Source organism: Sminthopsis crassicaudata, chromosome 4, assembly GCF_048593235.1.
Source record: "Sminthopsis crassicaudata isolate SCR6 chromosome 4, ASM4859323v1, whole genome shotgun sequence".
In the NCBI taxonomy this organism is placed as follows: Eukaryota; Metazoa; Chordata; class Mammalia; order Dasyuromorphia; family Dasyuridae; genus Sminthopsis; species Sminthopsis crassicaudata.
This window is the reverse complement of record NC_133620.1, coordinates 311,552,205-311,579,791: the sequence shown is the minus strand read 5'-3', so window position 1 is coordinate 311,579,791 and position 27,587 is coordinate 311,552,205. Positions and strand designations below refer to the sequence as shown.

At 36.3% G+C, this 27,587-nt stretch overlaps 1 protein-coding gene across 2 annotated transcripts in view; it reads right to left on the bottom strand.

Moving 5' to 3' along the window:
• The window catches only part of GAS7 (growth arrest specific 7), a 270,755-nt gene that overhangs the window by 78,306 nt on the left and 164,862 nt on the right, over positions 1 to 27,587 (bottom strand). For both annotated transcript variants that reach the window (XM_074312075.1, XM_074312074.1), the window contains exon 3: positions 19,734 to 19,814. In XM_074312075.1, coding sequence (XP_074168176.1) covers positions 19,734 to 19,814 — 81 coding nt within the window. The remainder of the gene's footprint in view (positions 1 to 19,733; positions 19,815 to 27,587) is intronic.

Below are 27,587 nucleotides of genomic sequence, written 5' to 3'. Positions count from 1 at the left end.
CAAGTTAAGTAGGAAGTTCCAGTCATGAGGTTCTGATAAACTTAATTTTCCAGGATTGAAAAAACTGATTGATTTGTCTTTCCTGGTCTATCAGCTACTAATACCATTCCTTTCAATGTTACTTTGTACTTGTGTTGAAGGTGTTTTATATATATATATCTGTAAATGCAACACTGGCTCTCCTGTTTAATATAAGTTTCTTAAGAACAGGAACAATTTTACTTTTGACTTTATATTCCCAGCACCTGAAATATAAGTAAGGACTTAATAAATGACTATTGATTGATTTACATCCATTAGTCATGAAAAAATGGGCAAACAGAGCTACTGAGCCACTGTCAGTGATATGTGAAAAACTTCAGAAAATTTGCCCTTAAAGAGAGCAAATGTCTCAAAAGAGAAGAGAACAGAATCTGGAGAATTAGAGGCTATTGAACTTGACTTCAATTTCTGGATAACTTCTGGAACAGATCATTATAGAGATTGTTGGTGAACAAGTATGAAGGGAAATGGTAATTACAAAGAGCTAGATTAACTTTCTTTTTTTCTGACAGAATTATAAAGCAGTAGATGAGGGGAGTGCTATGGATAGAGTAAACCCATGTCTTAACAAAATTTTTGATACTGTAACTGACACTGTCATTGTGGAGAAGAGATACCTTTTAGATGATAATATAATAAGATGTATTCATGACTGTAGTTAAAAAGGAGGTGATAATGTTCAATTTCAAGAGATCTCCAGTAGCTTACCTCAAAAATCTGTATTAGACACTGTGTGATTCAACTTTTTAATCAATGATATAGATAGTATTATCATCAAGTTTGCTGAGGAATTAGTAAACATAGTGGATTTGTCAGGATCCAAAATGATTGTGACATGCTAAAGAATTGAGCTGAATCTACTGAAATTTAATTCAAGAGTGTAAGGGCCCTTTAAATGGGCGGACACAGTGCATCGGGATTGAGGCCCAGAAATAATTTCTGTGGATATTAGGACTGCCCTTGGGCGGGATCCTGGCCATATTGAGATAGCTTCGTAATGGGTGACTCTCTCGCTGATTGACTGTGTGTGTGACCTCACAGGCCCTATATAAGCCCACTGCAGGCAGCAACCGCCCTCTTTAACCTCCTGCTGTTCACCCTGGCTCCTAGCCTGGGTGGCCAAGCCAAGATGGGTAGCCGAAAGAGGTAAGGATTTTGGTAGTGAACACATGGGTCTTCTGACCAGGTGTTCACCAGGGAACCAACAAGTCAGGGCATCAGTTAGGGCATTATGTGAGTAGGTATAATAAAGGCTTTTAAGATTACACGTGGTTGTTCTTGAGTGCGCTACCGGTTATTAAGCTATAGATTCAAGAGATTGTGGCCAGAGACCTTAGAAGGCCTCAGAGGAGGCGAGCCGGGTAGAGCTCACACTGCAAAGGACAGTGGTCAAAGGTACTCTGGTGGGTCTAGGACAGACTAGTAATTGTAACTGCCAGGAGAGCACGTTACAAATGGCGCTCAACGTGGACACATAAGGAATTATCAGGTTTTGAAAATATTTAATATTCAGAATTAAGATTCTGAAAGATCCGGTAGAAACGCCACTTAAGAGGGAAGACAGAGAAGCAATATGGACCCAGGTAAATCTGGGATCAGGCTCAAGGACACAGCTGAACATAATGCTTATTATATAAAGAGGTTAAAGAGCCAGATGGAAGATCTTTTAACAAAGATCACCACTGAAGAACAGCAGGAAGCTTGTAATCAAGCTCCGAGAAGGCTATCCCCACACCCATTAAATATAGCTCGGAGAGGGAGCAACCTAGAGCTAGTGCGTATGTATGACAGTATAGAGTATAAAATGCCACAGCAAGAGTTGCTGGAATTGCAGGTTAAACTACAGATGGAGCTAGAGAAAGAAGAAAAAGCTAGGTTACTACAGATAGAACAGGAAGAGTTCAAACCAGTGGCTGAAACTGAGGAAGGAAATAAACGAACCACATGGACTAAAGTTGTAGAAATTCTTCTTAGCATTTTGTTGGTTTACCTCCTGCATTGTTGTTTTAAGGAATTTATTGATTACTCTTCCATTGAGAAGAAGTTTAGTTCTTTTTATGTGCAAAGCTCAGGTTTGATTTTAAATCAGCCTTTGGGGGATTTTCCAATTCTTCTTCCCTCTGCCTCACCTTCTTGGGCCAAGGGAGAAGGGGGAGGAGGAAAAGGAAGGGCTATAATACCATCTGCACTGCCCATTAATCCATTCAAAACTCCTGTGTCTTCATCTCAAAGGACAGGAGTAGGCTTTATGCCCCAAGGCAAAAAGGAATTGTGGGGTATTGAGTATAATCAGAAAAGTTTTAAAAATACAGTTCAGTTAATTTCTAAGAAACCTTACAGGGATAAGATCTTGCAGTTAGAGAGAGTGGAATTTTATACTTGTAAAACTGCTAGGATCGTCTTTGGAGAGTTGAAACTCCTCTTTTATTACCTCGTGGATTTTCCACTTCCACAGGTGAGCTTGATTTCCCAACCCCCTACGGGTACTTATAAAACAGTGTTTATGTCTAGAATGGGTTGGAAAATTGCTATTTTAATCACTAGAATAAATAGACAGTGTGTGATCTTTGACCCAGGAGGAAAATATCAGATTTATTGATTCACACTCCTGGAGTACAATTCGGTATCAGAAATTCAAACTTTGATTTTTAGGCAAAAGAATTCAGGGATATAGCCCAGTGTTCTAGTAAAGTCATTACTGCACAGACTATCCCCAAGATCTCTTCTAAACAAGAGAAGGGAATTTTGGGATATGTGATTGCTTACAATTTTAAATTTTGATTTTACATTTTTAAACATTTTTGATTTTACATCTTCAAAGTATTTTGATTTTACATTTTAAAGTTATTTTGGTTTTACATTTTTAATCTATTTCGTTTTTACACTTTTAAATTATTTTGGTTTTACATTTTTAAATTCTTTGCATTTTACCTTAGCAATGCACTTCGGGCATACACAGAAAGTGCAGCTAAGTGACAGACTGACTTTTGTTAATCTTTTTGACAACAACTTTGTTTCCACTGTGATGTGGAAAGGCCTGGATGGCATTTGGAAAGGCCCAAGTTGGGCCCCGGGGACATTCCTTCCTAGGTGCAGATCCAGCAGCAGAGTTCATCCCCACCAGAGACATTTGTAACCTGGGGATCCAAGAGAAGGACCAGACAACAGTCCAGAGAGACCAGCCAGATGTCCGCAGCCCTTCAGACGCTGATGGCAGCAATGTCCCTCCTGACCGTGACACCAGAGACAGCAGACACAGTTCCAGTGTTGCAGCTGAGATGGACTGTTTTGGCTGATACGCAATATAAAGAAAGACTGTAAATGGACAATGGGCCTGCTTGCTTCTCCCATGGCTACTTGCCATATGGTGGCCTGGGGAGAGGCTTTGCCCTATGCTTTCTATTGAAGGACTATGCTTTTAAATTAGTGGGTGAAAAACCAACACACCCACCTGCCATTGTTATTGAGACAATGTTACTGGACATGACTTTGCTTATGTGCACCTGTGAATCTAGAATTGTTCTAGAATTGTGAAAAGTGCAATAGAGAATTGTGATAAACTAGAATTGTTCTAGGATTGTGAAAAGTGCAATAGAGAATTGTGATAAGCTAGAATTGTTCTAGAATTGTGAAAAAGTGCAATTGAGAATTGTGATAAACTAGAATTGTTCTAGGATTGTGACAAATGCAATTGAGAATTGTGATAAACTAGAATTGTTCTAGGATTGTGACAAGTGCAATAGAGAATTGTGATAAGCTAGAATTGTTCTAGAATTGTGAAAAGTGCAATTGAGAATTGTGATAAACTAGAATTGCTCTAGGATTGTGAAAAGTGCAATAGAGAATTGTGATGAGCTAGAATTGTTCTAGAATTGTGAAAAGTGCAATTGAGAATTGTGATAAACTAGAATTGCTCTAGGATTGTGACAAGTGCAATTGAGAATTGTGATAAGCTAGAATTGTTCTAGGAGTGTGAAAAGTGCAACAGAAAATTGTAAGAAACTAGAATTGGTCTAGAACTGTGATAAATGTAACTAGAATTGTGACAACCTACCTCACTGATATTTGTTAACTAGAATTGTGATGTTTTACCTTGTTGACTTCCCACCTCAGTGTTGACATCCTACCTCATTGGCATCCAACCTCTTTGGCTTATTATCTCGAGTATGACTTTGATGAATGGGTTGAACACTTGGGCCACTGTTGAGCCTGGTTCTCATTGTCATACTTCTGTTTACTGATCTGCTGCTTTGTACCTCCTTGGGCATAACACTGTCATCTCATGGACCAAGTGAACTATAGCTGGTGCTAAAAGTTTAGCTTGGTGAGATGTGCGGTTCCCGCAAAACAAGAGAAAGGGAATTGTAAGGGCCCTTTAAATGGGCGGACACAGTGCATCGGGATTGAGGCCCAGAAATAATTTCTGTGGATATTAGGACTGCCCTTGGGCGGGATCCTGGCCATATTGAGATAGCTTCGTAATGGGTGACTCTCTCGCTGATTGACTGTGTGTGTGACCTCACAGGCCCTATATAAGCCCACTGCAGGCAGCAACCGCCCTCTTTAACCTCCTGCTGTTCACCCTGGCTCCTAGCCTGGGTGGCCAAGCCAAGATGGGTAGCCGAAAGAGGTAAGGATTTTGGTAGTGAACACATGGGTCTTCTGACCAGGTGTTCACCAGGGAACCAACAAGTCAGGGCATCAGTTAGGGCATTATGTGAGTAGGTATAATAAAGGCTTTTAAGATTACACGTGGTTGTTCTTGAGTGCGCTACCGGTTATTAAGCTATAGATTCAAGAGATTGTGGCCAGAGACCTTAGAAGGCCTCAGAGGAGGCGAGCCGGGTAGAGCTCACACTGCAAAGGACAGTGGTCAAAGGTACTCTGGTGGGTCTAGGACAGACTAGTAATTGTAACTGCCAGGAGAGCACGTTACACAAGAGTAACTACAAAATCTTGAACTTGGATATGAAAATTTCAGTTCCGAATTCTAAGAGAAGGAAGGCATAATGAAATAGCAATGGCTCTGAAAAAGACATGGGGGAGGGGGGACTTAGTGAATTGCAAGCTCAATTAGCAATGTAACAGAGCAGCAAAAAGGCTAATGAGAGGCTTCCTTAAGGGGGCATACATTTTGGTGATGGTGAAGTGAGAATTACACTGTACTCTGATCTCATCAGACTTCATGTAGAATATTTTCCTGGTACAATGGTTTAAGAAAAACACTGATAAGTTGGAGAAGTATCCAGAGGAAGAAGATGAAAAAAAAAAAAAAAAAAAAAAAAAAAAAGACCAGAATGGTGAAAGGTTATGAGTCCGGGTAGTATTTTGTAGGAACTGGGGATTTTTAGATAGCAAAAGAGAAGATTCAGAGAGCCATTGTACCTGTCTTCGGGTTTTTGAAAAGCTGTCATATAGAGAAGTGATTATTCTTTTTATGTTTGATATCAGAAAGAAGAAACAGGAACACTGAGTGACAGTTGCCAAGAAGGTAATTTAGACATGGCTTCAAGGGAGGAAAGCTTCCTAAACAATTAGAGCTCTCAGGGCAGCTAGGTGGCACAGTGGATAAAGCACCAGCCCTGAAGTTAGGAGGATCTGAGTTCAAACCTGATCTCAGACACTTAACACTTCCTAGCTGTGTGACCCTGGGCAAGTTACTTAACCCCAGCCTCAGGGAAAAAAAAAAAAAAAAAAAAGAAATGAAACAATTAGAACTATCCAAAAGCAGAGTAATAAATTCCTTCTAATTTGAAAGATTGAATGTTTGTCATGTTTGGTATAATGGATGCCTTGATATATATAGTCTAGACTAGATCACCACTGTGTGTCCCCTACCAGCTCTCAAATTGTGGGACTTGTTGATTCTGATTGTATAGGAGTGGTAAATAATATCCCAATTATTTCTTAAAAGAATGTACAAATTCTCTTTAAAAAGAATAGAACCTATAGATTTATGGAGGATTTCTTTAGTTTCTGGCAAAATTCTATTGCATATTATTTAAGGAATGGCTAGTGAACATGCAGAAAAGGGAAATCCCAAAGATCCCAAAGAGCAGTTTATGATTCTAATAGACTTGAGATGAAAAATGCCACTCCTGCATCCAGAGAGAAAACTATGGAGATAGAGTACAAATCGAAGCATGCTATTTTCACTTTTTTTTTTTTTTGCTTCCTTTTTCTTTCTTGTCATTTTTCCCTTTTGTCCTGATTTTTCCTTCCAATTTGAGGGTTTTCTTTGATTTCCCCTACAAGGATTTCAATGGAGTATGTGGGATTTTATATTTCATCTCTCATTACTTCACCATCTCAAATACTTTTTTGATCATACTTTAATTACACTAGAGCTTAATATTGTGCTTGACACATAGTAGGTGCTTAATAAATGTTTACTGACTGACTGAAATGTCTCTAACCTTGATTTTCTTTAAAATTTCTTATTTGAAATGTGCAGTTTACTATAATATGAAATCTTAGATCTAGATTAAAATAGAAATAAAAATGTAAAGCTTTTATATGTGAGATCAAATACTCAATAAGTGCAAGAAGATGAAGACAATTAGGCAGCAGTTCACCCTAAAAATAATCTCTCTCTTTCCAGTTATTCCAGTTTCAGGTGGCTCTGTACTCTATCCAATCCAATCCATCTATTTATACCCTTGATACTGTTTCCTCCAGAAGATTTTCCCTATGATGCCTCTTTTTAATCTTTAATTTCTCCCTATCTACTTACTTATTTCAAGTTGCTGACAAGCTTTCCAAATTTGAAAAACCAACCAAACAAAAACACTTCCTTTTATCCTCTTATCCACTTAAATTACTGTCCTAAAATTCCGCTATTCATAGCAAAATTTCTAGAAAATACTCAAGTTAAATATATTTTTATTTTCACAGACTTTTTAAAAATAGTTTTTATTTACCAGATATATTCATGGGTAATTTTACAACATTGACAATTGCCAAACCTTTTATTCTAATTTTTCCCCTCTTTCCCCACCCCACAGATGGCAGGTTGACCAATACATGTTAAATATATTAGAGTATAAATTAAATACAATATATCTATACATGTCCAAACAGTTATTTTGCTGTACAAAAAGAATCAGACTTTGAAATATTGTACAATTAGCCTGTGAAGGAAATCCAAAATGCAGGCAAACAAAATTAGCGGGATTGAGAATTCTATGTAGTGGTTCATAGTCATCTCCCAGAGTTCTTTCACTGGGTGTAGCTGGTTCAATTCATTACTGCTCTATTGGAACTGATTTGGTTCATCTCATTGTTGAAAATGGCTACATCCATCAGAATTGATCATCATATAGTATTGTTGTTGAAGTATATTATGATCTCCTGGTCCTGCTCATTTCACTCAGCATCAGTTCATGCAAGTCTCTCCAGGCCTTTCTGAAATCATCCTGTTGGTCATTTCTTACAGAACAATAATATTCCATAATATTCATATACCATAATTTATTCAGCCAATCTCCAATTGATGAGCATCCATGTATTTTCCAGTTTCTGGCCACCACAAACATTCTTGCACATACAGGTCCCCTTCCCTTCTTTAAGATCTCTTTGGGATATAAGCCCAGTAGCAACACTGCAGGGGCAAAGAGTATGCACAGTTTGATAACTTTTTGAGCATAGTTCCAAATTGCTCTCCAGAATGGCTGTATGTATTCACAACTCCACCAACAATGTATCAGTGTCCCTGTTTTCCCACATCCCCTCCAACATTCTGCATCACCTTTCCCTGTCATTCTAGCTAATCTGACAAGTGTGTAGTGGTATCTCAGAGTTGTCTTTATTTGCATTTCTCTGATTAATAATGACTTGGAGCATTTTTTCATATGACTAGAGACAGTTTCAATTTCTTCATCCGAGAATTGCTTGTTCATATCCTTTGAATCAATTGGAGATTGGCTTGATTTCTTATAAATTAGAGTCGATTCTCTATATATCTTGGAAATGAGGCCTTTATCTGAACCTTTGACTGTAAAAATGTTTTCCCAGTTTATTGTTTCCCTTCTAACCTTATCTGTATTAGTTTTGTTTGTACAAAAACTTTTCAATTTGATATAATCAAATTTTACTACTTTGTGATCAATAATGATCTTTAGTTCTTCTTTGGACATAAAATTCATTCCTCTTCCAGAATCTGATTCTGAGAGGTAAACTATCCTATGTTCCTCTAATTTATTTATAATCTCATTCTTTATACCTAGGTCATGAACCCATTTTGACCTGACCTTGGTGTACAGTGTTAAGTGTGGGTCAATGCCTAGTTTCTTGCCATATTAATTACCAATTTTCCCAGTAATTTTTGTCAAACAGTGAATTCTTATCCCAAAAGCGGGGGTCCTTGGGTTTGTAAAACACTAGGTTATTAGAGTTATTGATTATTTTGTCCTTTGGACCTAACCTATTCCACTGACCAACTAATCTATTTTTTAGGCAATACCAAATGGTTTTGGTAACTGCTGCTTTATGATATAATTTTAGATCTGGTACAGCTAGTCCACCTTCATTTGATTTTTTTTTTTTCATTAATTCCCTTGAAATTCTTGACCTTTTGTTTTTCCATATGAACTTTGTTGTTATTTTTACTAGGTCATTAAAATAGTTTTTTGGGAGTCTGATTGGTATAGCGCTAAATAAGTAGATTAGTTTAGGTAGTATTGTCATCTTTATTATATTTGCTCGCCCTATCCAAGAGCATTTAATATTTTTCCAATTGGTTAGATCAGACTTAATTTGTGTGAAAAGTGTTTTGTAGTTTTGCTCAAATAGTTTTTGATTTTCCCTTGGCAGATAGATTCCTAAATATTTTATGCTATCGGTAGTTACTTTAAATGGAACTTCTCTTTGTAACTCTAACTGTTGGATTTTGTTAGTGTCATATAAAAATGCTGATGGTTTATGTGGGTTTATTTTGTATCCTGCAACTTTGCTAAATTGGATTATTTCTAATAGCTTTTTAGTTGAATCTTTGGGGTTCTCTACGTATACCATCATATCATCAGCAAAGAGTGATAACTTGGTTTCCTCATTACCTATTCTAATTCCTTTAATCTCTTTTTCCACTCTTATTGCTAAAGCTAGCATTTCTAATACAATACTGAATAGTAATGGTGATAGCGGACAACCTTGTTTCATCCCTGATCTTAATGGGAATGGCTGCTATCTTTCCCCATTACATATGATGCTTATTGATGATTTTAAATAGATGCTACTGATTATTTTAAGGAAAAGTCCGTTTATTCCTATACTCTCAAGTGTTTTTACTAGAAATGGATGTTGGATTTTATCAAATGCTTTTTCTGCATCTATTGAGATGATCATATGATTTTTGTTAATTTGGTTATTAATGATAGTTTTCCTAATATTGAATCAGCCCTGCATTCCTGGTATAAATCCTACTTGACTATGATGTATTATCCTGGGGATGAGTTTCTGTAGTCTTTTTGCTAATATCTTATTTAAGATTTTAGCATCAATATTCATTAAAGAGATTGGCCTATAGTTTTCTTTCTCCATTTTCAACCTACTTGGTTTGGGTATCAGTACCATGTCTGTGTCATAAAAGGAATTTGGTAGGACTCCTTCCTTCCCTATTTTTTCAAATAGTTTATAAAATATTGGAGCTAATTGTTCTCTGAATGTTTGGTAGAATTCACCTGTGAATCCATCTGGTCCTGGAGATTTTTTCTTAGGAAGTTGATTAATAGCTTGCTCTATTTCTTTTTTTCTGAAATGGGACTATTTAAGCAATTTACTTCCTCCTCTGTTAATCTGGAAAGCCTATATTTTTGGAGGTTGTCATCCATTTCACTTAGGTTATCAAATTTATTGGCATAAAGTTGGGCCAAGTAACTCCTTATTATTTCTCTAATTTCCTCCTCATTGGTGGACAGTTCCCCCTTTTCATTTTTAATACTAACAATTTGATTTTTCTCTCTCCTTTTTCTAATCAGATTTACCAAAAGTTTATCTATTTTATTGGTTTTTTCATAAAATCAACTCTTAGTTTTATTTATTAGTTCAATAGTATTTTTACTTTCAATATTATTAATTTCTTCTTTTAATTTTAGAATTTCAAGTTTAGTATTTGATTGGGGGTTTTTAATTTGGTCTTTTTCTAGCTTTTTAAGTTGCAAGCCCAATTCATTGATCTTCTCTTTCTCTATTTTCTTCAAGTAATCCTCTAAAGATATAAAAATTTCCCTTATTACCACTTTAGCTGCATCCCACAAATTTTGGTATGATGTCTCCTCATTGTCATTTTCTTGAGTGAAGTTATTAATTGTGACTATTACTTGCTGTTTCACCCAATCATTCTTTAAGATGAGATTATTTAATTTCCAATTACTTTTTGGTCTATTTACCCCTAACATTTTGTTGAATGTAGTTTTTATTGCATCATGATCTGAAAAGAAAGCCTTTACTATTTCTGCCTTCCTGTATTTAATTTTGAGACTTTTATGTCCTAATATATGGTCAATTTTTGTTTAGGTTCCATGTACTGCTGAGAAGAAAGTATACTCTTTTCTGTCACCATTCAGTTTTCTCCAAAGATCTATCATACCTAATTTTCCTAATATTCGATTTACCTCTTTAGTTTCTTTCTTATTTGTTTTGTGGTTTGATTTACCTAATTCTGAGAGTGCAAGGTTGAGATCTCCCACTATTACAATTTTGTTGTCTATTTATGCTATACCACTTGGTGCATATATATTTAGTATTGAAATTGTTTCATTGTCTATGCTACCCTTTAGCAAGATATAGTTTGCTTCCTTATCTCTTTTGATTAGATCAATTTTTGCTTTTTGCTTGATCTGATATAAGGATAGCTACCCCTGATTTTTTTTTACTTCACTTGAAACATAATAGATTCTGCTCCAGCCTTTTACCTTTACTCTGTATATATCTCCCTGCTTTAAATATAGCTTCCTGTAAACAACATATTGTAGGGTTCTGACTTTTGATTCAGTCTGCTATCTGCCTCCACTTAATGGGAGAGTTTATTCCATTCACATTTACAGTTAAAATTACTAATTCTGTATTTCCTGCCATCATATTATCCCCAGATTATGCTTTTTTCCCTTGCCCCCTGAACCCCTTCCCCCGTATTAAACTTATGAGCCCCACTTGTGTCACGCAGCCCTCCCTCTTTAGTATCTCTCCCTCCTCCCTTTCCTTATTACTCTTTTCCTTTTCCCTTTTCCTCTCCCCCTTTTTAATGAGGTGAGAGAGAATTTTCTGTAAAGCAATATGTCAATTATTTTCTCTTTGAGCCAATTCTGATGAGAGTAAGGTTCACACAATGTTCCTTCCCCCCTAACTTCCCTCAGATATGATAGGTTTTCTTTGCCTCTTTGTGGGATGTAGTTTCCCTCTTTTTATCTCCCCTTTTCCCTTTTTCTGACACTATCCCCTTTCCATTTCTACTTCTCCCCCACCCTTTTTTTTTGTTATATCATTAGAATCAAATTACACATGTAGTCTTAATGTATATCCACAACAAAAATACAGTTCTCAAGAGTTCCTTTTACCTTTTTCTGCTTCTCTTGAGTCTTACCATTGGAGATCAAATTTTTTGTTTAGATCTGTTTTTTTTCCTTAGAAACATATGGAATTCTTCTGTTTCATTAAATGTCCATCTTTTTCCATGGAAGAAAATGCTCAGCTTAGCTGGGTAGTTTATTCTTGGCTGCATTCCAAGTTCTTGTGCCTTTCAAAATATCAGATTCTAGGCTCTTCAATCCTTTAACGTAGAGGTAGCCAGATCTTAATTGACTCTTATTGGGGCACCTTGATATTTGAATTGTTTTTTCTAGATGCTTGTAATATTTTTTCCTTAGTCTGATAGTTCTGAAATTTGGCCACAATGTTCCATGGAGTTTTTTTTTTTTTTTTTAGGATCTTTTTCAGAAGGTGTTCAATGAATTCTTTCAATGCCTATTTTACCTTCTGGTACTATTACCTCTGGACAGTTCTCTTTGATGATTTCCTTTAAAAAAAAGTATCTAAGCTTTTTTTTTTATCATAATTTTCGGGAAGTCCAATAATCCTCAGATTATCTCTCCTAGATCTATTTTCCAGGTCTGTTGTTTTGGCGAGTAGATAGTTGACATTTTTCTCCAGATGTTCATTTTTTTGGTTTTGCTTGACTGATTCTTGGTGTCTCAATGAATCATTCAATTCTATTTGTTCAGTTCTGATTTTTAATTTTTAATGATCTTCATTTTCTTCATTAGCTTTTTTTTACTTCTTTTTGTATGTGTCCAATTGAGTTTTTAAATGAGTTGTTTTGCTCTATGGAATTTTTTTCCATTTCACTAAATTTGTTTTTTAGTGAGTTATTTTCTTTTTCCAATTCACAAATTCTACTTTCTTGGGAATTCTTATCTTTTCCAATTCACAGCCTACTTTCCTGTGATTTCTTTACCTTTTCCAATTCCCTAATTCTGTTTCCCTGCACTTCCTATGAATTCTTTACCTTTTCTAATTCATATTTCAGGAAGTTGTTTACCTTTTCTAATTCACATTTCAGGACATTGTTATTTTCTTGCATAACTTCTCTTTCTTTTCCCCATTTTTCTTCTAATTCTCTTTTTAGATTTTTTATAGTCTCTTCTAGGAGAGTGTTATTTGGGGTACTGTCTGGAGGCTGTCTGCTGTTAGTCTCCTCAGGGTTGGAAACCCACTCTTTTTCTGCATAGAAGCTATCAATTGTTTTCTTCATTTCTTTTTACTCATTTTTTTTTAAACCTTCAGGGTCTGCTTTTAGTGCAAGGAGGTTACCAGCTTCCTCTGCAGAGCAAGGATGGCTATATGAACAATATTTGTCTTCTCAATGGGCTGCAAGGAATGGCCAGAGCTACAAGAGGGTTCTGGGAAGAGCTCCACAAGGAAGTGAGTATGCCTGGGTATCACTGCCAGGCTGTGTAAGTGCCCTGTGAGGAGCCCTGCTGTGAGGATTAGTGACCACCTTGGGGCTAGAGGTTAAGGAACAAAGGTATCACTGCCCCCCCCCACACACACACAAATGCCTGCTTTGAGTATTAGCAGTCATCCTGTCCCTCACCAGACTGGAAGTGTCTCTGCCTGGGGAGTGCAGTCAAGCTGGGGAAATTCCACTACCCCTGGCCGAGCCCCTCACTGTGCAGATGAGAGGCTGCCCTGGGCTGTGCCCCTGCTGTGTGTGACTGTCCCCCAAGACGAGCCCCTTGCTGCCGAATGCCGCGAATAGCTGCATTATGGTCTGCACTGAGTCACTTCTGGTACTGGGTGGCACAGCCAGATCCTCTTGGGCTTTGGTGTCCCTCAGAGTACCCTCTACCTCAGGCTCCAACTTCTCTGCTGGTCCACCACCGAAGCAAAGCAGTCAAGTTATGGCAGAGAGCTCTTTGTAAATCTTCCAACTGCAGAGGCCACACCACTCCTGTTTCTATCCCTGTTCTTTGCTGGTCTACTCCACCACCTCCGGTCAAACCTTTTCTGGAGATATTCCAGATTCTCTTCTGCTGGTAAGTTTTTGTACTTCCATTCTTCATGGGTTTTACCAGTCAAGTGCTGTTTTCGAGACTGAATTAAATAGTTGGTAGAAAGGGAATGAAAAAGAGCTTAAAAAGTTTCATCTGGCTTCTCTGCCATCTTGGCTCCTCACAGACTTTTTAAATGTTTGAAACCTGGTTTTCAATTTTGTCACTTCTTCCTTCAAAGTTACCAGTGATCTCTTACTTGCCAAATTCAATGGCCTTTTCTCAATCAATTTAAGCAGTATGTCATGGTGCATACCTTCAATCAGGAAGGTATGACTGCAAATGCTACCCTTCATTAACTATATGATTCTAGCCAAGTCACTTAACCTCAGTTATAGTTTTGTTATCTGTAATAATAATAATACATAATAATAATAATAATAATAAAGTTGAGTGGGACTCTATGAACTTTAAAATCTATTCCAGATCTAAAGTTAAGATTCTATGAATTATCATTCTTAACATCTCTGCAGTACGACACTACACCATTTCATCCCTGCAAACTCACTCCTCTAGGTTTTTATGACATTCTTGTCTTGGTTTTGCTTCTACTACTCTGCTCAATCTTGTATCTCCTATGTTTGACCATAATCCAATACCTTCCCCTATTTGTGGGTATACCCACAAAGGCATATCTTTGGCCCTCTTCTTTTCTATCTATATCTCTTCTAGGTGATGTAATGAGCTCTCATGGTTTTATATGTAAACTTCAACTTTATCTCCTGACTTGTCAGCACCAACCCCACCTTGTTAGAATCCTCAACAGGATGTTTCACAGATATCTAAAATTTCCTATGTTCAAACTGAAATCATTACCTTTGCTTTCTAAATGCATGTTTCTTTCAAACTTCCCTATTTCTATTAAGGGCAGGAAGAATGTCTTTTAAAAATTATATATACTTTGGAGTAAACGGCCTGTATGGGCATTTTCAATCCTGAAATTCTGTAACTGTGATATTTTGTTACTCATAATCATTGTAACAGAAGATGATTTCTATTAAAGAGATAGAACACTGTATCAGGGTGAGTTCTGTAGTCACCATTTCCCAAACTACTCTTCTTCCTCTTATTCAATTCTAGGCTTTATTCATTATTGATCTGCACTATCATTTTAGATATATGAACTGATGAACTAACTCTACATGTTGTCCATCCAACTCTCTGTCATGATGACATTCTTTAACTATTTCCATTTTCCCCATGTGATAATGGTGCCAATTTATTATTATTATTATTATTTTAGTAATTACAGATCTTATTTAGGATGTTCTGTAGTTTTCCAAGACTTGACAAAATCAGTGCTTCATCTACAAAAAGGAACATCTAGAGGACCTAACCATCTGCAGGCCAGTTTTATTTCATTTGTTCTCTGTGCTGGACATCTTCCTTAATAGTGGCAAGCACATTTTGCTTTATTTGATATTATTCTTTTTCATTATATTTACCAAGATATATTCCATAATCTGAACATGCATTTGGGAGGGAGGCAAAAAAAAAAGGCTTTAAGATTCTAGTATCAAATGGTTGTTAATTGTACTGAGACCTAGTATTCTCTGCTTTCTTCAAACAATTAAATTACTTTAATGATTTGTTTTCCTCAAGACTATGAATTGTGAAAGTATCCTTTGTTCCATTTTGTACTGTTATTAAAGATTTGATCTTTCAGATATCAATTCTTCAATCCCCTCAGTGCTGTCTCATGGTCAATTGGAACCACCTTTGTGTGTGTGTGTGTGTGTGTGTGTGTGTGTGTGTGTGTGTGTGTGTATTATATATACACTATATATAGTTGATCTATAACTGTTCTTCTCTTCTTTCTTTTTTTCTTCAGAGTCATTTTTAACTCCTTATGCACCAATATAAGACTTTGAAAATTGTGGCCCTACTGGTATTGAAGGAAAAAAGCAGTTTTTTCAAAAATAAACACTGATATAAATATTTCTTATTCTCCCAGTTTAAATGCTTTTGATTCAAATATTATTAATTCAGTCTCTTGCTAAATTTTATATGTCTTTTTTTCATTCCATCACTTTGGCCTTTGCTGTAACAATGACAGTGGCCTCCTTTCCATTCCTTAACAAGATATTCCACTGACAAGTTTTTATTGGCTGTTCTCCATGCATAGAATATTCTGCCTTCCTCAACTCTCCCTCCTGGATTCACTGACTTCCTTTAAGACTCAGATAAAGCTCTACTTTCTCCAAGAAATCTTTCCTAGTCCTTCTTAACACCCAATTTATCCTATTTATATCTTATTTGTGCATAGTTGTTTGCATGGTGTTAGTCTGTGAAATTCTAGAAAGCAAAAGCTATTTCTTGTCTTTGTGATCCTGGCATTTCCTTGTAAATGCTCTATATGTCAAACTTTTGCAGGAAATAGTAGTCTACAATATTGGAGTGCTTTAAAAAATGATGTATGTGATAAATATGGAGATGCACAGAAAAAAAAAAAAAAACTACATGAATTGATTCAGAATGGCTCACAACCAAGAAAATATATACAATAACTACAACAATGTAAATTATAAGAAAAACTACACACATAGACACCCCCCCCCAAATTGAATGCAACAAAAATATAAGGCTCAAGATGAATGAAACAGGAAACTGAGGACTTCTCAGAATAATCACTTCACAAAGTGCTAAAGTTCTGTTAATCATTAGGAAGAAGAACAAAAGATTTTTACTTAATTGCTTGGAGAAGAATCTGACTATCTAATGGCCTGGAGATATTTGGGAAGTCTACAAAATGGCTAATCTCTATTTGTTGATTGAGAAAAGCCTAAGGTAAAATCAAATCTCTTTAAACTATTTTAATTGATTATTAACCTTAGAAGCAAAATACTCTTTCTTTCGAAACAAGTCTTGCATAACTACGACCCAAGTGTCACAAAAGCCCACCTTTCTTCCAGAGACAGATAAAGGAATAAAGGTCTAGTTTGCCAATAATTTTAGGAGAATTAACAGGAGTGGGTGGGCAAATAGTTTCGGTAATTTTTTTTTCTCTCCCTGACCATTTAAATTATCTCGTAGCCTTTGAGACTGGCCCTCCTTTGTCTGAGGCTTCAGTGAGATGACTGTCCATTTCTCCCCAGATTCTAATAAAACTTCTATTCTTCACTTTAAGATATATCTGAGTATTTATTTTTTGAATTGTGGTTTGCCATACCACACAAAGAGAAGGACTAAATTGAAGATAGAAACCCTCAATTCACAACTTTCTTCAGGCAATTAAATGATTTTAATGATGTGTTTTCACACTTTTTTGTAGAGATAGCTGGGGGTGTCAGAGTTGTTATATATTGCACATGATAGCATAAAATGAAGAAAAAAAAATAAAAAAGATATTTGTTAGATTTAGGCATGAGGCTTCTAGGTAGTATAAAAGACTTTGTATTCTTTAATTTCTTGATCCTGGGTAAATTTTTCCACAATTCCTCCTAATGCTTATTTTAGTAGTCAGATCCACTAATTATTAAAGTTGATTTAACTTGAAATGCCTTTTTAGGTAGATTTTTTCTATCTCTTTAAGTTTTTGAATAGACATTGAAATATAAACTATAATTTATCTTTATAATGATCTTTTTATTACTTATATTCATCAAAAAAGTTTTGTGCTTGTTTTACCAAGCTGCTAATTTTCTTTTCATATCTTTTTCCTATAGCTCTCATTTGGTTTTTATAATCATTTTTAATCTCCTTTAAATTTTTAACTCTTTATGGAATGCTTATTGGGCTTGTGTCCAGACTGAATTTTTCCCTGAAATTTTGCTTACAGATGTTTTGAAATCATTGTTTTCACCATCGCCAAAATAGTCCTTTATGGTCAGGTTTATATTTTGCTCATTTATCTAGGCTATTTCTTGAATTTTTACTTTAAGTTAGTATTAGGTTTATTCACTTCTAGCTGGGATATCTGGCCTTTTGCTGCTTTCACTGCTCAATGCAGGGAAGGGAGGGGTGTTAAAAGTTTTCAGTACTTCCAAAGTAGTATCATCTGGAAAAAGGCTATTCACTAACCTCCTGGTCTGAGCTGTTCAAATTGGGTCTGTTAGGTATAGCCAAGTTGCAGAAGACTGTTGCTGAACTCACTGTTAGTCCACTGGGAGGTTTTGAAGATTCAGAGCAACCCAACCCCTTTTTGATCTTGATCTGCTCTGATTATTCCACTGTGATTTATGTGTGGGGCTAAAGACTAGAACTGAATCTCCTGCACTTAGAGCCTCAGACAATCAACACTTGCTGCCCTGGATCTATGAATTTGAAGTGAGCAATGGGCAATAGAGCTATCAGAGTACACATTTTTGATCTTAGTGCTAGTTCAAGGATTCCCTGGGTTCTCTTTTTGTCCCAATGTTCTGTCTCCCTTTCTTTCCCTAGGTACTAGGTTATTTCTAATTCCTGCCACTACTGACTACACTGTGTTTCTGGCAAGCCCCATTGTTAGTGTTAGTAAAGCTTTCTATCTGTCTTCCTAAACTGTTCTGGGCTGCAAAATGACTCACTGTGACTTTTTCTTCCAAAATTCAGTCTGGCATATTTTCTAGGTTATTGTAAAGGAGTTGCAGTGGGGAGCTAATGCAAAAAGGCTTCCTCTCAATTCACCATCTTGATTCCATCTCTGGGGAAAACTTTTTGTATCATCTTTTTCTTAGCTGTAACTTCCTAATAGCTCATTTTTTACCTAGCTTTAATTGCTAATTGGGTGCTGCCCCAGGCAAATTGAGACCTGTTAACACTCTTAGCTTAAAAGACCAAGGTTTCCCTCTACATCTAGGACCCTGTCCAGTCAGACTGATTAATATCTTGCCACTGGATTTAGATGGTTCTAGAGCAAAAAGTAAAAATGGTAACTACACAGTTCTCCCTCACTTCAATCCAATTCACTTGCACGTCATGGCATTATCTCTCCGACATCCAAGTCCTCTTTGAGAACCAAGGACAAACAACTACAACAAGTTTGTAGTGTCTTTTGGTTTCTATTTTAGTGAAAATATCAATATTGATATGATTCAGTGCCTCCAGCTGTATTCAGTAATTATAATATCTGGGAAAAAAGGTCTTTTTTTCTTTTTCAGATTAGCATCTGGCCAACATTGAATAAGCCAGGAAAAAGATCATATTTCACAGTCCTCTCAACAATTTCCACAACTGATTTTTATCCCCCAAAACATACAGAAACACAACTTATATACAATCCAACTTGTACATAGACAATAATAATTATATAGATGTCACTTTCTGTGTGTCTTAGACCACAGAGTCCATTTTGTGATAGGCTCTGTGTAGAGGGCCATAGATAGTGGGGGAACTCTGGGTAAGGTATATTTGAAGCAAGAATACTTACAGCAGGGTGTTTACTCAGTGTGACTGATGAGATAATGGTTCTCTAGTTCACATATACTTAGTGTGATGTAATGCTGTAATCACTCTAGTTGGTATATACTTAGTATATGGTATATGGTAATGTAATGGTTCTACAATTGGCACATACTCAATGTGCTGTAGTGATGCAATTGTACTAAAGTATTTAAGGGCTGAGAGGACTTGAAATAGAGAGACTCTATCCTTGACCATCCTCATGATGGCTTTCCTGCCTTCATCATTTCTCCACTTAAGACCAAGGCCTGTCCAGAGATCTCCAGAAAGCTAGTCCGGACATTACAGCTCTGCATCAAATGTAATAAATACTATGGGAAATCATAAATGACTACTGTTTGCAACTCTTCTCTCACTAATCTTGCCCTTCTGCTTAAATCTCCACCATTTTTTTCTCCTTAATGACAACCTTTAAATAACATGATATTCATCAATTTGACCAAACTCTACATAAAATGAAGCCACGCTAGCACCAGACCTTGTGGCATTTCTTATTAGTTTGATTCCATTAGAATTTAAAAACTATCAGAGTTGTCTTCCACACTATAGTAAAAGGCTAAAACTTTCCATAATTTATTAGGAGACTATGTTCAGTCTTTGTTCCCTATCTATGGCCATTACTTTAAATGCCTAGACTAGATCAACCATATCTGAAAATTTGGGCAAATCTTTATATCAGTTTCAGAAGCTGGAACTAATTATTTTGAGCTTTCTAATGAGGAACTAAGGTTGTGATCTGCTTGCTAGGAGATGGCAACTAGACAGTACCTGCTGTAGGCTGAAAGTTCCTCTGAGGGCCAGGGCTTGATGGGGTCCGAGGAGAACCGTTGGGCCGCTCCCATGTAGTCTCTAATCAAAGAGAACAGCATTATGAGTGTCAAAGGACAGAACGAGAGATAGCAAATAAAAGAAGGAAGAAGCCCAAATAGAGAGATGTTTTGAGGCTTAACAGGGATATATAATTTTGGGAGGGGGGGTCCAGAAAAACCAAGGGGCATGGAAAAATTCTATCCATTTCTCTCTCCCTCATGTTCACAGAGTCTCAGGATAGGGAAAGACCTACCTATTTGGAGGCCAGAAGACTAGAATTCATTTGCAATATTGTGACTGAGAAGGAGGTATTTATTATAGGCCTGAGATTTCCAAACTCAGTCTTCTTGTAAGGAAGGAAGGAAAGAAGGAAAGGAAGGAAGGAAGGGAGGGAGAGAGGGAATGAAGGGAAGGAGGAAGAGAGGGAGGAAGAAAGGAAGGAAGGAAGGAACGAAGGAAGGAAGGAAGGAAGGAAGGAAGGAAGGAAGGAAGGAAGGAAGGAAGGAAGGAAGGAAGGAAGGAAGGAAGGAAGTTCCTCAGCCCAGTACTCTTCAATCCAATGAGATTGGACTCTATTGCTTTTCTCAAACAAGAAACCTGCTTCCAAGTATTTTCTCTGGCTGTGCCTAGAATTCACTCTCTCTTCACCTTCCAAAGGAAACTTTTCCTGATCTTCTTTTAATACAAGTGCTTTCCCTTTTGATTATTTCATATGTATTCTGTATCAGTCAATAAGCATTTGTATGTAACTTGTTTTTGTCAGGATAAGATATCAGATGCTGAGGTCCTTTCTTGAACCGAACTGCCAAGCATTCAAACTACCATAGAGAGTACAACTCCATTGGGCTGGCCACATTTTAAAAATGCCAAACATAAGCTTGCCAAAAAGATTGCTTTATGGAGAACTCAAACAGGGCAAGCACTTGCATGTTAGTCACAAAAAGCAATATAAGCATACTCTCAAAGTCTCTTAAGAACTTTAGAATTCTTGCATGACATGGGAGACACTTGTACAGGACCACCCAGTATGTCAAGTACTTAGCAGAGAAGGTGCTGTGCTCTATGAGCAAAACAGAATTGAAGTAGCTCAAAGTTAGAGGATCCACTCCAAATGTTCATATGGACTATTTATGCTCAACCTATGTAGAGGATTCCAATTTCATATGGATCTAATCAGCCATAGGTGGATACACTGTAAGTTAATTCTAACATAGTGCTGTTATTTTGGTCCTCTTCAAGAACAAAGGAATACAAAACAGTTGTTTATATGTTGTCTCATATTAGACTGTGAGCTCTTTGAGAGTAGGGCCTGTCTTTTGTCTTTCTTTGTATTCCCAGAGTACAGTGTCTGGAACATAGTAGCTACTTAATGAATGACTGAGCATATTTGAGATGATAACATACTTGGAGATCTACTAATTTAAGCCTTAGAGACCTAGAATCTTAGAATCATGGGATGTCAGTAAAGAACTTAATTCACCTCTCTCATTTTACAAATAGGAGACTAAGGGTAGAATGTTTTGTCTAAAGTCAAAAGTGGCAAAGCCAGAACTGAAAAATTTGCTCCTTTGATCTGTTAAGTCTCTTTTTACTATATTCTGCTGCCTTCATCTACTTTTAGATCCCCATCTACTGCTCTCCATCTTCTGCCCTCTCCTCTTCCTTCTGGCTCCTTGAATTTTAGCCACCTCCATCTAATTCAAGAAGCTGCTTCTATCTAAGCACCACCCATCTCTGCTCAAACTTCAGTTGAAGATATAATGAAGAATAGATATAGATATAGATATAGATATAGATATGAACTAGACAGTACAGGAAGTACAATATTTTGAAACCTGAGACCTAAAGATTCTGATATTTTCTAGCTATTTGACACTTTTACAAAGTAACTTAACTTTCAACCTCAGTGACCTCATCTTTTAAAATGGAGATCATATTAGTACCTACTTCTAGGGGATGCTGTGAGGATTTAAAAAAATAGCATAATTTTAAGAACTTTGTCAAAGTAGTATGAATGCTAATAATATTAAAATGGGAATCAAGACCTGTGTCACTAATAACTATTATCCTAATTCAAAACTTCTAAGAAGAAGGATCTGTCTAGTGCAATAGAAGGGCTCTAAATTCCTCATTTCTTTCTGGTCATGGCTATGCCACAGTGATATAAAACAAGTCTCTATCAAAAATTGAGGACCAGGATTAAACGTTGTAATCGAAAAATGTCCTTGAATGCAGGTTTAATTCTGAAGTTAAGAGAGCAATATACCTGACTTATATCACCAGCAAAGAAATCAGTCATATATCTTCTACTTGACCATACCACCCTTACAATAGAAAATGAAGTAGAAATGTGTTTTTGCCTTGGTAATACTAGATTGGGTGAGAATACTGACTTCAGCAGTATCTAGAGTAGCATTTGAGTCCTTGGTCATCTTAGATATTGGTGAAGATCAATGAAGTTAATTTCTTGGCCTGTAATCCTCCAGAAGAACAGGTTAAAATTAAAGCAAAAGGATTGAGACAGATTTGCCAAATAGTAGTCCCTCCCATTCCCCTCCCCTCATTCCTACACCCAGTTTACATGGAAACACCTTTTTCTGGAATGACAACTTCAACTCATTTTTTGGCTGCAGCTACTGAAAGCAAGGGAGCCAAGCACACCCTAAAAAGGAGAACTTTGCATAGCCATGAGATCAGAGACTATTACTGAGACTTCCATCATTGCAGCCTAGAAACTCAATGTTTTTTCCCTTGATGGCTCCATAACCTCCTAAAGTCCTTTCCAGGACTAGAAAGGGAGGAGGGAAACAACACATCTGGATTATATTCTTAGCTGCAAGAAATCCCTTAAGTAGCAATGGTATTTATAGAGAAGCCTCTGAAGGTCCCAGTTAAGGAGCTATCCAAAGTAGTTCATCAGAATTTCAGAGAAAGGGACAAATCAATGAAATCTTACTCCAGAGCTGGTATCCCAGGAGAATTGCAGGATAAGAGAAGAGTTGTTTATCTTGACATATTCATCTGAGAATGAAGATAGTGTCCCCTTCTCTTTTTCTTTGTCCTTTTCAGTTCAGCTATATACTCCTTTCAGCCTATCTGTGCGAGTTGGTCTGTCTTTCTCCAATCATTCTGCTGTTCTACTCCCTTGGTATTTCTCACACTCTGTAATATGTCTAGACTGGTATTTCAAGCTCTCCTTGGCATGAACCAGTCCTATCAGTAGCACAGTCCCTGCCTTTCTCCATTCTGTTACAGAATTTGTTAACTCACCCAACAGGTTGTCCTACCCCCTTCTTGGCCAAACTCCTAATGGATATAGTTGGTCTGTGCTCTGTGAGAGCAGGCCAGGTCCCAGACAAATTGCCAGAACGCAAATGTCCTCTCTCCAGTCTCTGAAAGTAGTTGTGAAATATAACTACTTATTTATCTTCATATATACTGTTTCCGCTGTTTCTTTCACTTCAGAATGGAAGTTCAAAGGTAAGCACCTTTAACAAGAGGAATAAAGGCCTAATCAACAGCACTTCCTGCTCTTCTCTCTTCACACTCCACAAAGAAATTTACAAAAGTTTTACACTATTATACCAGTAATTTTCTAATCTCTATTTCTAGCCTTCAGCCTCCTCTAGGCCAGACTGGCTTCTCCTGCCACATGATATCTCCTCTTAGATAGATGATATCTCTAAAAGTTACATGTGGCAAATATGTCTTTAGCTTCCATGCATCCCTGATGACTAATTTTAAAATAATGCCGCCTTCATCAATCCTGTCTTGAACCTCTGGGTTTCTACTCAAGTAGAGAGGAACAGTACTAGAAAAACTTTTGTGTTTACTCATCTTCATTTCATATGTTAAAGCCAAGCTTAGACCTTCTTTCTACTAGGCTTAGTTTAGCCTAGTCCAGGCCATAAGACACTATCCATTTCTTTAATTCTCACAAGACCCCATTTACATTTTTTCTAATTATTTTATGTTCCCCATTAGGCAACAAATGATAGAATGACACAGAAAATATCTTCTCCCAGACATGGTATAGTGTTTTTTTTTTTTTTTTAATAGCTATAGTTTATTGTCTCAATGATAACTTTTATTTAGTGATTTTTTTTGTTGTTGTTTTGTTTTGTTTTTTGGGGTTTTTTTGAGGCTGGGGTTAAGTGACTTGCCCAGGGTCACACAGCTAGGAAGTGTTAAGTATCTGAGACCAGATTTTAACTCAGGTCCTCCTGAATTCAGGGCTGGTGCTCTATCCATTGCACCACCTAGCTGCCCCTGATGTGGTATAGTGTTAAGAATCTTAAAGGCAGGTAGATGGCTCAACAGATATTGGGCTTCTACTGGGCCTGGAGTCAGGAAGATCTGAATTCAAAGGCAGATGCTTAGTAGCTATGTTACCCTGGAAAGTCATTTAATCTTGGTCTGCCTTAATCCATTAGAGAAGGAACTGGCAAACTCAGCAAAATCAGGGAGATTCATCTTTCTGAGTTCAAATTTGGCCTCAAATACTTGCTAGATATTCGACCCTGGACAAAGCATGTTATCCTGTTTCCCTTAGTTTCCTCACCTGTAAAATGAGCTAGAGAAGGAAATGGCAAACTTCCCCGATATCTTTGCTAAGAAAATCCCCAATGAGGTCATGAAGAGTTGGATATGACCAAGAATGACTAAACAATATAAATTTGACAAAGTTTTTGAAAGATTCAAAAGGGATTATATGAGAAAATATTCTTTGTAAACTACAAAGCTATATATATAAATGTAATTTATTATTCTGCACTAAAACACAACTCAGGAGCCTCATCACAGCACAAAGATGTCTCTTGGTGATAGCCATCATGTACAGATTTGGGAAGATCCCACAGAGCTCAAGACTAAATCCAGAGAGGACCAGCTTACATGGATTCAGAGAGGACCAGCCTAAGGAAATCCAGAGAAGCAGAACTTGAACCTAGATCTTCTGAGTCTAGGACCATACCTCCAAACACAGCTACAAACATTATTATTGTTGCTGCTGCTGCTGCTACTACAAAAACAACTACTACTACTATTATTATTATTACTACTATTGTTGTACCCTCCCATTTATATCCTTCATAGATAACAAATAAATATTCAATACATTGAATAAATATTTAATATTGAATGAAATAAGATATTAATGAAATTTTGATAATTCATGTGGGACCTAATCTGGAGCTGAAGTTTCCTGAATACAAATATAAACAAACTACAATGCTGTATTCTGGGGCACAAGTGAAAGTAAAAGGGCTATCCTTTACTGGAAAGACTTGGGCTGCCATGCTATTTTCACCTCTCGTCATTTTTAAATAAACATTTTATATATGAAGAAATAATGCCTAACTTTTGCCTGAAGTTATATAAGTAATAATTAGTGGGCTAAAACCACTATGACTTCAAATCTGGTAATTTTGACTCCTAAAATTTCCTTAGGTAAGGCAACAGGAAACAATCTTTTCCTACAATAACTGTCAATACCATAAAATGCCTAAATAATAATAATAATTTATTCTAGGTAATACCTCTTTCTATCTTCAACCCATTCCTGAGATGCTAGCCTTAAAATAATTAATTTCATTTTCAGGACAGCTTTGATAGAATAGAAATAAATTCCATTATCATAGAACCTGGTAAAATTTAATTACTTTGAACTTGATAAAAGCAAGCAGAAAATCAATAATTAGAATTTTCAGAAAATAAGTAATGAAGGATATCTTATGATACCTCCAACTCTGATGTAAATTAACTTGGTGGGCCCTAAGTACTATGAATTTGAATCTAAATCCTGCCAGAATATCTATTATTTATTTATTTTCACTTTGCTTTCCTTCTACAGATGCAAAAAATCATGATGAATTATATGATGTACCACATGCCTTTATATGACTTATGTGATGCTTTACAGTTTACCACATTTAGATACCTTATCCCACTTTAATTGCTTCTCTTTGTGTGACTTAAGTAACTCAAATTTGGCAGGCCTCCAATTTCTTTGTACAATAGGGAATAAAGATTGGGAACTGGACTATATGACCTCTGAGGACTGTTCCAGTTCTAAATTTATGATCTCATGATCTCCTTTAATCTACAAAATCCTGTGAGATGGGTAAGGGAAATATCTCAATCTACAGATAATAAGAATTGATTTGCTAAAGTAAAAGAACCTTGTCACACAGATACCAAGAGGAATATAAAGATATTCCCATTTACTTATTATTTTGAATTATTCAAAGCACTCTTCAAGGAAAAAAAAAACAACCACAAATAAACCTGTGTTAGATTAACTTACATATATATATATATATATATATATATATATATATATATATATATATATATATATATATATATATATATATATATATAATAAATATAAGTAAATATACTAGTAAGACAAATAATGTTACCTTCATTTTATAGATAAGGAAATAAGAATCTCAAATAACTAAAATGATGTGCTAAAGGAAATATTAGGCAGCAGATAAACAAACAGAATCCTTTAGTTTAGTGATGTATATTTCTAGAAGTGAAAATTCGTGGGAAAATTTGGGTTTCTTGAGTATAAGCCCTGTCTTTGACATATACTAACTATATGATTCATGGGCAAGACATAATTTCTCAGTATCATGAGAAATTCTCTAAGACTGTAAGTTCTGCAGAAAAAGAGAAAGAAACCTTTCTCCAGTAATTGAAAGACTTTGAACAAGTGACTATGCCTGAGTTCCTAATCTGACCTATATTCATATGATTATTTACAAATAATCATTAGATTATAAAAGTAGCCAGATAAGGACCTAGCTACATGAAACTCAATAATCTGGTACAAAATAAGTATTTACTTGATAAATAAAAATGTTACAAAATAGCTTTTTGTTGCTGTTTGTTTGTTTTTCTCTTTTAGAAAATAGTTGTTTCCTCTAAATGTCCCATTTTAACTTTTTTAAATTATGGGTCATCAAATTGGGCTAGTGGTTTAAAAAAACACAAAAAGCATAAAATTATTACAAATATGAGCTAATATTGTTATTCAGAACTATTATCATCATAATAAGATTCATTAAGCTACAAGTCATCTCAGTGTTTCTGAGCCATGAGTGCTTCGATTAGGTAATAAATATGAGATAGACTTTCATCATTTTGCTCAGTGTATAAAAAGGCTTAAAGTGAAGGTTAGCCCCTCTGGCAAAAAAAAAAAATGCCTTTACTTGGCATTGCTTATGAAGGCAGGGCTTTGCCATATTCAGGCAATACAAAATGGAGACATTCTGAGTTTTTCTATCATGTTGATTGGAGATGCTGCATAGCTGGAACAGAGTGTGCCAAATGTATTCCATGTTTGTTTGTTTGTTTTTGTTTTTTTTTCCATGTTATCTAGAGAGAATAAAGGCTACACACATTTCTGTCATAGATACCATGAACAAACTGACAAAGTGACCTGTGGTGTTGAAAACAGTTTGACGGTGGTTTTTTTTTTTTTTTTTTTTGGGTTTGTTTTGTTTCAGTTTTAGGAGCAGGTAGTAAACTATGCACAAGAAAAGGAAAGGAGCCATAGGAAACTTGGAGGCTAACACAGATATAGTCAATCAGCCACAGCAGACAAGCAATGGGAAAAGGCAAGGACTCTGGCTTGGAACTGGATTAGACTTTACTACATAAAAATTGAGCTAAACTGTGAACTGAATCACTTTCCCTTTCACAAAAATATGAGTTGTTATTGGGAGGATAGGGAGGAGGATAGATTGTGTTCCTAGGTGTTAAGGGGATATCTTAATCTTTACTACCTATACCTTTGAATTG